Source organism: Heteronotia binoei, chromosome 6 (genome assembly GCF_032191835.1).
Source record: "Heteronotia binoei isolate CCM8104 ecotype False Entrance Well chromosome 6, APGP_CSIRO_Hbin_v1, whole genome shotgun sequence".
NCBI lineage: Eukaryota > Metazoa > Chordata > Lepidosauria > Squamata > Gekkonidae > Heteronotia > Heteronotia binoei.
In genome coordinates this window covers 143,684,123-143,699,235 of record NC_083228.1, presented here as the reverse complement: position 1 = coordinate 143,699,235, position 15,113 = coordinate 143,684,123, and the positions used below count along the sequence as shown (strand labels likewise).

The window sequence follows — 15,113 nt, the reverse complement described above, 5'->3', positions numbered from 1 at the left end:
GTTCTCATGAAGGCCTCACCCTCTCTGCCCTGTTGTTGGCCCTCCAGAGGAACTGGTGGGCCACTGTGTGAGGCAGGATGCTGGACTAGATGGACCCTCACTGGTCTGATCCAGCAGGGATCTCCTGATGTTCTCATGAAGGCCTCACCCTCTCTGCCCTGTTGTTGGCCCTCCAGAGGAACTGGTGGGCCACTGTGTGAGGCAGGATGCTGGACTAGATGGACCCTCACTGGTCTGATCCAGCAGGGCTCTTCTGATGTTCTCATGAAGGCCTCACCCTCTCTGCCCTGTTGTTGTCCCTCCAGAGGAACTGGTTGGCCACTGTGTGAGACAGGATGCTGGACTAGATGGACCCTCACTGGTCTGACCCAGCAGGGCTCTCCTGATGTTCTCATGAAGGCCTCACCCTCTCTGCCCTGTTGTTGGCCCTCCAGAGGAACTGGTGGGCCACTGTGTGAGGCAGGATGCTGGACTAGGTGGACCACAGTTTCTTATTCCATATTTGGGTGAGTGAAATTTTATTCAGATAGCAAAGAACTCAAGTAGTGATTACAAAGGAAGCTGTTTCCTTCCAAGATTGTTTTTATGGCACGTGCAGTTTTAGACGATACAAAAGCTTGTAACAAGAGTTCAACATTTATGGGACTTGGACAAGCAGAGCATATCAAGCAAGAAGGTCATATCTCTGATAACATATTCTTGAATTTGCTTTAGCTTACCCAGTAGCTAAGAAAGGCAATAAAAATTAAAATGAATATCACAATTAGGCAAAAGCAACCAACACAAGACATAGCAGGACTTGTGGAGTCCGTGGGTGGCTGAGGCGATGTCTTTTTCTCTTCAGTGTTCCTAGAATGCTTTGCGCTTTTGGCCTTCCCATGATGCTGTGCGGCTTTAGGACTCTGACGACGCCATTTGTGGATTCCCAGCTTGCAGGCTTCACAATACCGAGGTTTATGTGGTCCAGTGTGCTCCCATACCACCTCAGAGAGCTCGCTGCGGTCGTCACGCTCTCTGTAGCATTTCTCCCTTATGTCAAGGATCAAGCGTCTTATGATGTTGTCAACATCTGTCTTAGTGAATTGTGGCTCTTCATACTTCTCTGGAGTACACTTATCACATTGCTGTCTGAAGACCTTCATCCAGACCCATCCTTGGTGATAAGATTGATCCTGGCACATAAGGAACAGGATGACAACCTGATGCGAGGCCCAGCTATGGTAGCATTGTGAACACCTAAAGCTAATAGGGGAGAAGAAAGGGGAAAAAAGAATCTTCGTATGAGCAAGGGCAAGCCAATCCTCCTTCAAGCGTTATTCTGGACAGTGACTGTTTATTTTTATACCATTTATTGGAAGTTTATGCTCCGGAACTCATTTTCCGCATTCTTTCCACAGGAAGAATAACGTTCTGTGGAGTCACATGAGCATAAGAGTTGTAATTGTGCTTTCTACAAAGGGACCGCTTTCTATCTCTGAGGTAAACTGAGGCTATATGAGAAGAGACAGAGAAAGAACTGCTCTGGTAAAATTCTTGAGAATAAACATATATATATGAACATATGAATCTGCCTTCTACTGAATCAGACCCTCTTGGGTCCATCAAAGTCAGTCTTGTCTACTCAGACTGGCAGCGGCTCTCCAGGGTCTCAAGCTGAGGTTTTTCATACCTATTTGCCTGGACCCTTTGAGTTGGAGATGGCCGGGATTGAACCTGGGACCTTCTGCTTACCAAGCAGATGCTCTACCACTGAGCCACCGTCCCTTCCTTCCTTGAACATATGAACATATGAAGCTGCCTTCTACTGAATCAGACCCTCGGTCCATCAAAGTCAGTCTTGTCTACTCAGACTGGCAGCGGCTCTCCAGGGTCTCAAGCTGAGGTTTTTCATACCTATTTGCCTGGACCCTTTGAGTTGGAGATGCCCGGGATTGAACCTGGGACCTTCTGCTTACCAAGCAGATGCTCTACCACTGAGCCACCGTCCCTTCCTTCCTTGAACATATGAACATATGAAGCTGCCTTCTACTGAATCAGACCCTCGGTCCATCAAAGTCAGTCTTGTCTACTCAGACTGGCAGCGGCTCTCCAGGGTCTCAAGCTGAGGTTTTTCATACCTATTTGCCTGGACCCTTTGAGTTGGAGATGCCCGGGATTGAACCTGGGACCTTCTGCTTACCAAGCAGATGCTCTACCACTGAACCACCGTCCCTCCCCTCCTGAATGTTTCAGGAGTTGAGGTACGAATTCCACTGTAGGTGGAATCTGTACACCTTAGGGTTGGTTCCTGTGAGATGGACTATTTCCCCCACCCCCAAACCTCCAGGAGTTGCCCAACCAAAAGTTGGCACCCCTATCATACCCAGATCATTGTACAGGTTCAAACTGTGGCTTCATGGTAGGCCTTGACACTTCCTGGGCCAACTTCAGGTCAGGAAAGCGGGATAGTGTGGAAGGCTTAAAGCCCTCCTTCCCTCGGGGCAAGATCCCGATTGGAACTGGGGACAGACACACCTGCACAGAGGGCTGCCATCTCCAGGTTGGGAGATACCTGAAGATTTTTTTTTTGGGGGGGGGGGGTGTCTGTGAAGGGTGGGGAGGGATTTCAGTGGGGTAAATTTATTGATTATGTATTTTATTCCATTGCTAGGCTGCTCTCCCTGCAAAGCAGGCTGGGAGCAGGAAACAACAGGAACATAAACATATTCAACAGTGGAACCAGCTACTTCAAGAGGTGGTGAGACCCCCCCCCACTGGCAGTCTTTAAGGAGCAGCTGGACAAACAGTTCTCAGAGATGCTTTAGGCCAGGGATGTTGAACTCATGAGGGCCAGATCTGACATAAAGGAGACCTTGTCAGGCCAGGAAATGTATGTCATGCTGGAGAAGACTCTTGAGAGTCTCTTGGACTGCAAGAAGGTCTAATCAGTCAGTCCTAAGGGAAATCAACCCCGACTGTTCCCTGGAAGGTCAGATGCTGAAGCTGAAGCTCAAACCCTTTGGCCACCCAATGAGAAGGGAGCCCTCCCTGGAGAAGAACTTTGAGAGTCCCTTGGACTGCAAGAAGGTCTAATCAGTCAGTCCTAAGGGAAATCAACCCAGACTGTTCCCTGGAAGGTCAGACGCTGAAGCTGAAGCTCAAACACTTTGGCCACCAAATGAGAAGGGAGCCCTCACTGGAGAAGACTTGAGAGTCCCTTGGACTGCAAGAAGATCCAGTCAGTCAGTCCTAAGGGAAATCAACCCAGACTGTTTCCTGGAAGGTCAGCTGCTGAAGCTGAAGCTCAAAGACTTTGGCCACCCAATGAAAAGGGAGCACTCCCTGGAGAAGACCCTGATGCTGGGAAAGACAGAAGGCAAAAGAAGAAGGGGACGGCAAAAGAGGAGATGGCTGGACAGCATTACTGATGTAACCTCTTGCTCTGAATGATTGCATCAAAAACTGGAGACAATGTCTCCAATGCAGCAATCTTGAGTATGCTGTTCGGGTGTTGTTCAGATGTGTATCTGTAAGTTGCAAACCTACTTTTTATTTGCTTGCAGGCCAGATAAAACCCCTGCAGGGGCCTGATCCAGCCCCTAGGCTGCATGTTTGACACCCTTGCTTTAGGCTGATCCTGCACTGAGCAGGGGGTTGGACTAGATGGCCTCTATGGCCCCTGCCAACTCTTGTGATTCTATGAATTAAGTAACGCAAGTGGAGCATAAAAATGCTATTTATTGATTGATTGATTTTAGTATATTTCTATTCCGCCCATTCCCCATAGGGCTTAGGGCAGAGTACAACATATGATAAAACATGTTAGTGGTTCAGTGTGCAGACTCTTATCTGGGAGAACCAGGTTTGATTCCCCACTCCTTCACTTGCAACTGCTGGAATGGCCTTGGGTCAGCCATAGCTCTCTCAGAGCTGTTGTTGAAAGGGCAGCTTCCGTCAGAGCTCTCTCAGCCCCACCTACATCACAGGGTGTCTGTTGTGGGGGAAGAAGATAGAGGAGATTGTGAGCCACTCTGAAACTGTGATTCAGAGAGAAGGGCAGGGTATAAATCTGCAATTCTTCTTCTTCTAAAGTCTCTTGGATTTTAATTTTGTTACAGGCTAGCTACTACACTCCCCAAAAGTCTCCCTTTTTTGCATAGGGTTGCCAATCCCCAGGTGGGGGCAGGGGACCCCTCCCCCCACCTCAGGGTCATCAGAAAGCAGGGGGAGAGGAGGGAAATGTCTGCTGGGAACTCTGTTATTCTGTATGGAGTCTAATTTCCATAGGAAATAATGGAGAATTGATCCGCAGGTATCTGGGGCTCTGGGGGAGGGCTATTTTGCACCAAATATTCAGTATAGCATCCAGTGCCTCTCCCCAAAATACCCCCCAAGTTTCAACAATATTGGACCAGGGGGTCCAATTCTATGAACCCCAAAAGGTGCCCCTATCCTTCATTATTTCCTATGGAAGGAAGGCATTAAAAGGTGTGCGGTCCCTTTAAATGTAATGGCCAGAACTCCCTTTGGAGTTCAATGATGCTAGTCACACCCTTGCTCCTGGCTCCACCCCTAATGTCTCCTGGCTCCACCCCCAAAGTCTCCTGGCTCCACACCCAAAGTCCTCAGATATTTCTTGAATTGGACTTGGCAACCCTATTTTTGCATTATGTTTAATGTAAGCAGGAGATCACCTTGAAAATGAGGAGGTGAATTCTAGAAAAAATATGAAACACGTAACTTGGGTTGATGAGGGGAGTTGGGGGGATGAGAGGGGAGGGTTGCCAAATCCAGGTTGGAAAAATTCTGGAGATTCAAGGGTGGAGCCTGGCTGAAACAGGGACCTCGGTGGGGTACCATGCCTTAGATCCACCCTCCAAAGCAGCCATTTTCTCCAAGGGAACTGATCTCCGAATTTTGGAGATCAGCTGTAACTCTGAGGAATGCCCAGGTCCCCCCTGGAGGATGGCAGCATCCCTGTCTGCAAAGCTTTTGGGGTAGAAAAAGCCCGGCAGGAACTCATTTGCATATTAGACCACACACCCCAATGTCAAGCCACCTGGAACTGCGTTCCTGTGCGTTTCTGCTCAAAACAAGCCCTGCCTATCTGTAACCACCCCCAAACAGGTGGCGGGCGTTTAAGACCACTGCTGCAACATTCTTTCTTTTGCAAAATCAGCAGCAACCCACTTCCATAGCAGTGGATTCGTTACCTTGCGTGGGCATGTTCCTGTAACGCTTGAGCCCATCCAGATTGCAAGCGTTTGTAATCGAGCTGCTGATCCATCTTCAGGCTCCAGACATGGTTTGGTTTCGCCTCTCGGATCTGCCCCTGAAAGATCCTTCGCCAGTCGTCCATGTTCAGCTTCCTCATTTCTCTGCCCCACTTTTGTTAGCTGCTAATAAAGAAAGCTTAACTTTTCAGAGGTTGCTGTTGGAAGAATCAACAGGTGACGTTTCTTACAGTCAAAGAACTGTCACCCTGCCAGGAAACTGGAGAAGCCCTTTCTTGCCTGCCCTCCCACAAAGAGCTCCAATAAGTTTGGGAAACGAAAGTGAACGTTCTCCACTAGCTGAGATGAAACAGGAAGAGAGCTTGCGTCTCTTAAATGTATGTGTGAGGAACCGCTCGGGGTCAGCTTGGGAGGGTGACTGCTAAGGATTTTTCCCTGTCGCCTTCCCTCAGTACCTCAGGCACCCCCACAGAAATCCTGTCAGAAGTATAAAAAATAGGCCCCAGACGTTTTTAAATATCAAAAACCACAAAAGAATATTTATTGGTTCACAAAAGGCAAGGGAGAGGGATTAAAATAATATTAATTGGCTGTATTAAAAACAAATCAGCTGGCAGGCAGGTAGTTGGCAAAATAACCAATCACTAAACAGTAGAGGTTTGTCAGGCTGAGATACTAATATAAAAACATATCACACTGGCAGAAGATTTTTAAACTACCAAGCAGGCAAGCTTTAGATATATTGAAAAACTTTGGACAGGCTGGCAGTGCCTTCTTGGCACTAGGAACACTTTGCAGAGTTGATGGTCTAGCTCTGTTCTCAGGCTTCACAAATCATAAAAATAATAAACTGACGTTCACTCTTTTCCACACACATTGAGGACTCCTAACTTGTGCCAGGTAACTTTTCCCTCATGGACATACACACTAACATACAGGACTCACACCTCTGAGAGTTGATTTCCAGCCCCTCAGTCCTGTGTGACCCACGCAGCTAGATTCCTAGTCTGAATCTTGGGGTTCTCTTCTACCCACCAGAATCCAGTCCTCCTTTCAGACTGTGCGTGTTCTCAGTTTAAACTAGGAGTCTGCCCTGTTGTGCTGACAGAACCCCACAGAGAGTTTTGCCTCACAGAAGGTGCCTGACTGTGACCCCCCCCCCTTCCGACCAGAAACTCTCTCACTGACAGAAGGGTTTATTTACTTCTGTCTCCCAAGGAACTCAGCCCCACTGGCTGTTCTCAGCTCCTAGTCCAGTTGCTTCACACAGCAACTCTTCCGCTTCAATACCCAGTCTCTACTCCACTCCAATTCACAAGCTCCAGTTCCAAAATTAAAAACTCTGAGGCGTTTTCTCTTCTGCAAGCCTCTTCAATTCACTACGTTTTAGTTACCATGGCTGCATCCCAGCCAATCATTGCAAGGCTGTTCCCAGATTCCAGGATAAATGCCTGAGTCTATTACAGTATGCTTTCGGCGTATCCAATTATTCAGTCTACAGGGGAAGTAATTTTTTTTAATTTATTCCTGAAAACATTTGTGTCTACTTTTTTGTGGTTCAGTTACTTGTGTCAAGTTTGTATTAGAATATTCGTTGATCTTTGAAGATGTTTATGCCCTTTTAAACCATCTCCCAGTCTCCTGGAGACTAACTGATGGCCAAGAAAAATGGATCCAGAGGAATTAGTTGTGTTAGACTGTTGCTGCAAAAATAGTAAAAGAGTGCAGTAGCGCCTTTAAGACTAACAAAATTTATTGCAGCATAAGCATGTGAGAAATACAGCTCTCTTCATTAGATGCATCTCAATCCATCTGGGAGGGATTCTAGCCCCACTGGTGAACCTCCTGATAGCACTTGGTTTTTTTGGCTACTGTGTGACACAGTGTTGGACTGGGTGGGCCATTGGCCTGATCCAACATAGCTTCTCTTATGTTCTTATGTGACACAGAGCGTTGGACTGGAGGGGCCATTGGCCTGATCCAACATAGCTTCAATTATGTTCTTATGTGACACAGAGTGTTGAACTGGATAGGCCATTGGCCTGATCCAACAGGGCTTCTCTTATATTCTTATGGGACACAGAGTGTTGGACAGGTTGGGCCATTGGTCAGATCCAACATGACTTCTCTTATGTTCTTATTGACACAGAGTGTTGGTCTGGATGGGCCATTGGTCAGATCCAACATGGCTTCTCTTATGCGACACAAAGTGTTGTACTGGATGGGCCATTGGCCTGATCCAACATGGCTTCACTTACGTTCTTATGTGACACAGAATGTTGGACTGGATGGGCCATTTGCCTGATCCAACAGGGCTTCTCTTATGTTCTTATGTGACACAGAGTGTTGGATTTCAAGGACCATTAACCTGATCCAACATGGCTTCTCTTATGTTCTTATGTGACACAGAGTGTTGGACTGGATGGGCCATTGGTCTGATCCAACATCGCTTCTCTTATGTTCTTATGTGACACAGAGTGTTGGACTGGATGGGCCATTGGTCTGATCCAACATCGCTTCTCTTATGTTCTTATGTGGCACAGAGTGTTGGACTGGAGGGGCCACTGGCCTGATCCAACATGGCTTCTCTTATGTTCTTATGTGATACAGAGTGTTGGACTGGATGGGCCATTGGTCTGATCCAACATCGCTTCTCTTATGTTCTTATGTGGCACAGAGTGTTGGACTGGAGGGGCCACTGGCCTGATCCAACATGGCTTCTCTTATGTGACACAGAGTTTTGGACTGGAGAGGCCATTGGCCTGATCCAACATGGCTTCTCTTATGTTCTTATTTGTGAAAGGTGAATAGCTGTCTCAGAACAGGAATGTCCTTATATGGTATAAGCAAGAAGTAATATAACTGGCCCTCTGTAACTGCAGCTGGAGATTTTGGAACGCAGTTGACGCAGATAAATCAGATAAGATAGTGATACTGATATGAGTTTTTTGGATTGCCTGCATGTGAGGCGTCTCTACTGGTCGATCCAAGAGGCTGATCTGCACTAGAGACAGGAGAGTGTCTCTATGCTGGTCATGCCCAAACTAAATGGGACTTGGGACTTAAGACTCTCAACTCTAACTGGGAAAATGTAGCCTAATAGGATGTAGACTTAGACTACAGAATTATGCTTTGCTATGAAAATATGCTTGGTGCTTGAGTACATTCTAACTGGGTTCTGAAATGTGCTAATGTTGTCTCTCACTTTGCTTTCTATATGTATTTTTTAAGCCTTCTGTCTGGAGAGGAGAAACTTGGAGTCTAATCAAGCTTATCTGTTATTAAGTATGTATTAGCCTTCTGATAACTGCAGGTTGTTTGGGGTTTGGGTTACTGAGGGTACAGTGAGGTGTACAAAAGTAATCCCGCATCAGTGTGTATTTTACTGCTGTCTATCAACTGTTTTCATGATGTGTGTTGACAGGGCTTAATAGTTTTAGAATGTGATTTCACCATGTATGTCTCAAATCATCAGTCACCTTCAGGGCCTTCTTTGTAGCAGGAACTCCTTTGCATATTAGGCCACACCCCCTCGATGTAGCCCATCCTCCAAGAGCTTGCAGAGCTCGTAGTGCAGGGACTACTGTAAGCTCCAGGAGGATCGGCTTCCTCAGGAGGGTGTGGCCTAATATGCAAAGGAGTTCCTGCTACCTTGTGTGGGCAGAAAGGCAAGTACAAATTTTGTAGGTTGACACAGAGCGGTAAGCGGCAGTACTGCAGTCCAAGCTCTGCTCACAACCTGAGTTCAATCCCGGCAGACGGTGGGTTCAGATAGCCGGCCCAAGGTTGACTCAGCCTTCCATCCTTCTGAGGTCAGTAAAATGAGTCCCCAGCTTGCGGGGGGGGAAGTGTAGATGACTGAGGAAGGCAATGGCAAACCACCCCGTAAAAAGTCTGCCAAGAATATGTCCCCATGTGACATCCCCTCTTGAGTCAGTAACAACCTGGTGCTTGCACAGGGGACTACCTTTACCTTTTTTTTTTACAAACTATGTAAGTAATAAAAAACCCTTTAAGGACAACCAGAATAGTAAGGAGGTGAGGGGGAGGGGAATGGGGACGTCAAAGGAATGTCCTGCAATGGCATTTAGTTGCAGCTAGTGCAGAATGCCGCTGCCCGGCTGTTGTTAGGGCTCCCTAGACGGGAGCACATTCAGCCGGGGCTCCGGAGACTGCATTGGCTGCCGATAACATACCGAGTTCGGTACAAGGTGCTGGTTATGACCTTTAAAGCCCTTTATGGCCTGGGACCTGCCTACCTTCGGGACCGTCTCTCCCCACATGTTCCCCAGAGAGTGCTGAGGTCGGGGTCTCAGAACCTCCTTATAATCCCTGGGCCAAAGGAGGCCCGCCTGGAAGCGACCAGAGACAGGGCCTTTTCGATTGCAGCCCCCTGTTGGCGGAACCAGCTCACGGAGGAGGTGAGGGCCCTGCGGAATCTTGAACAGTTCCGCAGGGCCTGTAAAACAGCCCTCTTCCGGTTGGCATACAATTAATTGATAGCGGGATGCCTGAATATTTAAACTTGAACATCAGGATATCGAACACTGGAATACTTGAAGAATTGATTTAACGAAAAGGTAGCATAGTGCATATTGATGTGAGTTTTATGTATTTTATTGTATAATTATTAATGTATTTTAAACTGATCTTTGTTAGCTTTTTGTATTGTAAGCCGCCCTGAGCCCCCCTTGGGGGGGTAGGGCGAGATATAAATGGAACAAATAAATAAATAGATAAATTTCTAGCTGCATAATCAGAAGTTATTTACATGGTGTTGGGGGAAATGACGTTGTGGGACGCTCCAGAACTCTCCCCAAACTCTGTGATTTGTATCATAGAGTTTTGGGGAAATCCTAGAGCATCCTGTGACACGACAATGTCATTTCCGGTTATGCAGCGAGAAGTGACATCACAACGTTGCACAGTGCCATTTGTGTCAGTCTCTCATAGACCCACACATGTGCTCCGTCTCCCTGACTGAGATTTTCATGGGCTTGCACCAGAAGTCTGAATATTCAAGACAAAAACCTTAGAAATATTCTTGACAAAGAAGAAGATGATATTGGATTTATATCCCGCCCTCCACTCCGAAGAGTCTCAGAGCGGCTCACAATCTCCTTTCCCTTCCTCCCCCACAACAGACACCCTGTGAGGTAGATGAAGATATTGGATTTATATCCTGCCCTCCACTCTGAAGAGTCTCAGAGCGGCTCACAATCTCCTTTCCCTTCCTCCCCCACAACAGACACCCTGTGAGGTAGATGAAGATATTGGATTTATATCCCGCCCTCCACTCTGAAGAGTCTCAGAGCGGCTCACAATCTCCTTTCCCTTCCTCCCCCATGACACCCTGTGAGGTGGGTGGGGCTGGAGAGGGCTCTCACAGCAGCTGCCCTTTCAAGGACAACTCCTGCAAGAGCTATGGCTGACCCAAGGCCATGCTAGCAGGTGCAAGTGGAGGAGGAGGAAGAAGATGATATTGGATTTATATCCCGCCCTCCACTCTGAAGTCTCAGAGTGGCTCACAATCTCCTTTCCCTTCCTCCTCCACAGCAGACACCCTGTGAGGTGGGTGGGGCTGAGAGGGCTCTCCCAGCAGCTGCCTTTCAAGGACAACTCCTGCAAGAGCTATGGATGACCCAAGGCCATTCCAGCAGCTGCAAGTGGAGGAGTGGGGAATCAAACCCGTTTCTCCCAGAGAAGAGTCCTCACACTTCACCGCTACACCAGACTGGTTTATTTAAAGATAACAAATTCAAGCATACAAGAAAGTGCCCAAAAATATTTCCTGGTAGTTCGACAAAAACTCTGGCTTCTCTTGTGCCATTTGCGAGTCGAGGGCAGGTTACAGATTTCAAGATATATACATGCTACATTCACTATTTGCCCCGTTGCCATGTTTATTTATTTTTATTTGTTTAAAGTATTTATATTCAGCCATCTGATATATAGTATCCAAGGCTGCTGGGCAAACAAACGAAATAAAAGAATTCACAGCTTCCCAACAAACCATCAACGGCACCGGCATTATAGCAAAAAAACCCAGGAAAAAATAGTTAAATAACAAGAGCAGCTCTGGAGAATGAAAGAAATTTTGCCTAGCTGATACAAAACTGAATTAGGTGCCATGTTTAATGTTTGAAGAGAGTACGGCTGCCAAGTCCAATTCAAGAAATATCTGGGGGATTTTGGCGGTGGAGCCAGGAGCAAGGTTGTGACAAGCAGGATGGAACTCCAAAGGGAGTTCTGGCCATCACATTTCAAGGGACGGCACACCTTTTCAGTGCCTTCCCTCCACTGGAAATAATGGAGGATAGGGGAACTTTCTTTCGGGGCTCATAGAACTGGACCCCCTGGTCCAATCTTTTTGAAACACGGAGGGTGTTTTGAGGAAAGGCACTGGATGCTCTGCTGCAAATTTGGTGCCTCTACCTCAAAAAACAGCCCGCAAATACCTGTGGATCAATTCTCCATTATACTCTATGGGAATCGGACTCCATAGGGAATAATGGAGTGCTCAGCAGACATTTCCCTCCCCACCCCCCTGCTTTCTGATGACCCTGAAGCGGAGGGAGGGCCTCCAAACCGGGAGATCCCCTGCCCCCACATGGAGATTAGGCAAAACGGAAACGACAGCGTAACGCTTAGTAGCAACTTAGAAAAAACACTGTGAAACCTGGGGATTGGCAACCCTAGAAGAGAGGGACATCTACAGAAAAAGTTTATGTCATTGCATGTGTTCACTCATACAGAATCTATATATGCACTGATGCTCACAGTGCTTCTGTGTGAAATGTTCTCCTAAGTGATGAGACAAAAGGCATGTGGCCACAGAAGCAGAAAGAGTGCAGAATGCTCCATCTCAAATAGAATTAGTTCAGTGTGCATTATCTAGGAAACTCACCTTTTAAAATAAATGATGGTGAGAGTATCACAAGGCAATAAATGGAGTCTGTTAATTGCTCTATTGCTTGCAAGTCTGCATTAAACTGAGGACATGTCTTTCCCAGAGGTGTTCCTGTCCCCCTCATTTACTTTTTAAAATGTAACGTGCATGATAAAAATCATTCCAGTTTGCCATTAGAAGACGACGACACTGGATTTATATTCTGCCCTCCACTCAAGAGTCTCAGAGCGGCTCACAATCTCCTTTATCTCCCTCCCCCACAACAGACACCCTGTGAGGTGGTTGGGGCTGAGAGATCTCTCCCAAAAGCTGCCGTTTCAAGGACAACCTCTGCCAGAGCTCTGGCTGACCCAAGGCCATTCCAGCAGCTGCAAGTGGAGGAGTGGGGAATCAAACCCGGTTCTCCCAGAGAAGAGTCCACACACTTAACCACCACCAAACTGAATACATTAAAATATAGTGGAAGATGGGTTTAGTATATGTATTTAGATAATGTAATGAGAAAAGCTGACATTCTGAATAAAACATAGTTGGTCTTAAAGGTGCTGCTAGACTACTACTTTGTTCTATTGCCTCAGACCAACACGACTGCCCACCTGGGTTCTTTTACATCAACACAAATCCTTTCCTGAACTTCCAGGGAAAATGAGCCAAAATTGTTTGCTGCGACCTAACTTGTGCAAAAGCAAAAACATCGCAAATGCAATGTGACGCCCTGGATTGTGTAGCTGTATGCAAAAACAAATCCTCGTGCGAGTGCCAAAAGTCTAAAAATGTAATTTAATCAACTGTGTCAAAGTCATTTCGAAAATCTGGGCCTCGTGATAAGAACCTGTGGGTTAGGGTTGCCAAGTCCAATTCAAGAAATATCTGGGGACTTTGGGGGTGGAGCCAGGAGACTTTGAGGGTGGAGCCAGGAGACATTAGGGGTGGAGCCAAGATCAAGGCTGTGACAAGCATAACTGAACTCCAAAGGGAGTTCTGGCCATCACATTTAAAGGGACGGCACACCTTTTCAATGCCTTCCTTCCATAGGAAATAATGAAGGATAGGGGCACCTTCTTTTGGGGCTCAAAGAATTGGACCCCCTGGTCCAATCTTTTTTAAACTTGGGGGTATTTTGGGGAGAGGCACTAGATGCTGTACTGAAAATTTGGTGCCTCTACCCCAAAAAACAGCCCCCCCCCAGAGCCCCAGATACCCGCAGATGAATTCTCCATGCTTTTCTAATGGAATAAATCTCCATAGGGAATAATAGAGTTCCCAGCAGACATTTCCCTCCCCTCCCCCCGCTTTCTGATGACCCTGAAGCGGGGGGAGGGCCTCCAAACCGGGGGATCCCCTGCCCCCACCTGGGGATTGGCAACCCTACTGTGGTTTTTTTGTGGCTACAGAATCTAGAAAGCTGCATCCACCATGAATGTCTTCAGGGATGACTTGAGAGGTGGGTTTTCCTCTCCTTTATCATCTGGGTGGTCGGCATTACCGGGGACAGGAAGTAGACTTGCCAGTCTCCCAGTCAGATCAGAGGATCCCCCATCTCCAGTAGGTCCTGTGGCCTACTGGTGCTTAAAGCAACTGGGAGTCAAAAACAGTGGCATTTTGTGTGCCGTGACATCACTCCTGGTGAAAACTGGTAATGCTAGGAACTGCAGGAAACTCTATGGTTCTATCAGAGCTTCTGCTGATGCCTAGAGCTACCCTCTGTCACTTCTGGATTTTCACTAGAACTGATATAACGGTGCACAAAACATCACAGCCCCCTCCCATGTTCCCATCTCCAAATCTTCCACCAGTTGCCCGGAAGCCCTTCCGGGAAAGGATTTTTTCTAGGTCAGATAAGCTAGTAACAGATTACTGGAACAGTTTCCCTCGTGAGGTGGTGGATTCATCATCACTGGAGGTTTTTAAGTCTCGATTGGATACCTGCTTGTCAGGGATATTAATCAGACCTCATTTTGTAGCAGGAGGTCCTCTGCATATTAGGCCACACCCCAATGATGTACCCAATTCTCCTGGAGCTTACAGGGCTCTCAGTACAGGGCCTACTGTAAGCTCCAGGAGGATTTGTTACCTCAGCGGGCTGTGGTCTAATATGCAAAGGAGCTCCTGCTACAAAATGAGCTCCGGATATTATAATTAGAATCATAGAATCATAGAGGTGGAAGGGACCTCTAGGGTCATCTAGTCCAACCCCCTGCACAATGCAGGAAACTCACAAATACCTCCCCCTAAATTCACAGGATCTTCATCGCTGTCAGGTGGCCATCTAGCCTCTGTTTCAAAACCTCCAAGGAAGGAGAGCCCACCACCTCCTGAAGAATCCTAGAAGAGCTGGAAGGGAATTTCTAGGGTCATCTAGTCCAACCCCCTGCACAATGCAGGAAGCTCACAAATACCTCCCCCTAAATTCACAGGATCTTCATTGCTGTCAGATGGCCATCTAGCCTCTGTTTCAAAACCTCCAAGGAAGGAGAGCCCACCACCTCCTGAAGAATCCTAGAAGAGCTGGAAGGGAATTTCTAGGGTCATCTAGTCCAACCCCCTGCACACTGCAGGAAACTCACAAATACCTCCCCCTAAATTCACAGGATCTTCATCGCTGTCAGATACCATGGTACCATAGAGTTTTCCCCTTCCAAATGGCTAGAATGTCAGGGAAAACCATAGAGTTTTCCCAGAAATGCCTAGAGTGGTCGCCGGTGCAATGACGTCGCTTTCAGTCGACATCATCGCACCACGCACACTTTGCACGCACAAGGACAGTCCCCCGCCGGAGGCAGCGAGGGACTTGGCAACCCTGGTAGAGGGTCCTAAAAAGTGCCATCTATTCATTTTCTGGAGCTTCACAAATCAAGGCCCGGTAACAATTCATGATTACGTTGTTGAGAGGAAAGGCTGACTCCAAGAAAACAGGAAGGGGGGAGCTGGAAGAGGGAGTACACTGTGCTTGAAAAAAATCAATCGGCATGCCAAATTTCCCCCTCCCG

At 47.3% G+C, this 15,113-nt stretch overlaps 1 protein-coding gene across 1 annotated transcript; it reads right to left on the bottom strand.

Moving 5' to 3' along the window:
- Positions 1-564: 564 nt before the first annotated feature.
- On the bottom strand, positions 565-5,390 carry LOC132574495 (receptor-transporting protein 1-like). The gene is made up of 2 exons (XM_060242850.1): positions 5,193-5,390; positions 565-1,242 (listed from the first exon to the last, which is right to left on the bottom strand). Exons 1-2 carry the CDS (start codon positions 5,351-5,353, stop codon positions 711-713), a joined length of 693 nt encoding a protein of 230 aa, XP_060098833.1. The 5' UTR covers positions 5,354-5,390; the 3' UTR covers positions 565-710.
- Positions 5,391-15,113: the final 9,723 nt, after the last annotated feature.

Excerpts from the sequence above, each read along its gene's own strand:
- LOC132574495 (XM_060242850.1), bottom strand. The coding sequence starts at position 5,353 with ATGAGGAAGCTGAACATGGACGACTGGCGAAGGATCTTTCAGGGGCAG. Across the intron at positions 1,243-5,192 it reads CAGGAACATGCCCACGCAAG|CTTTAGGTGTTCACAATGCT; the intron begins GTAACGAATCCA and ends CTCCCCTATTAG.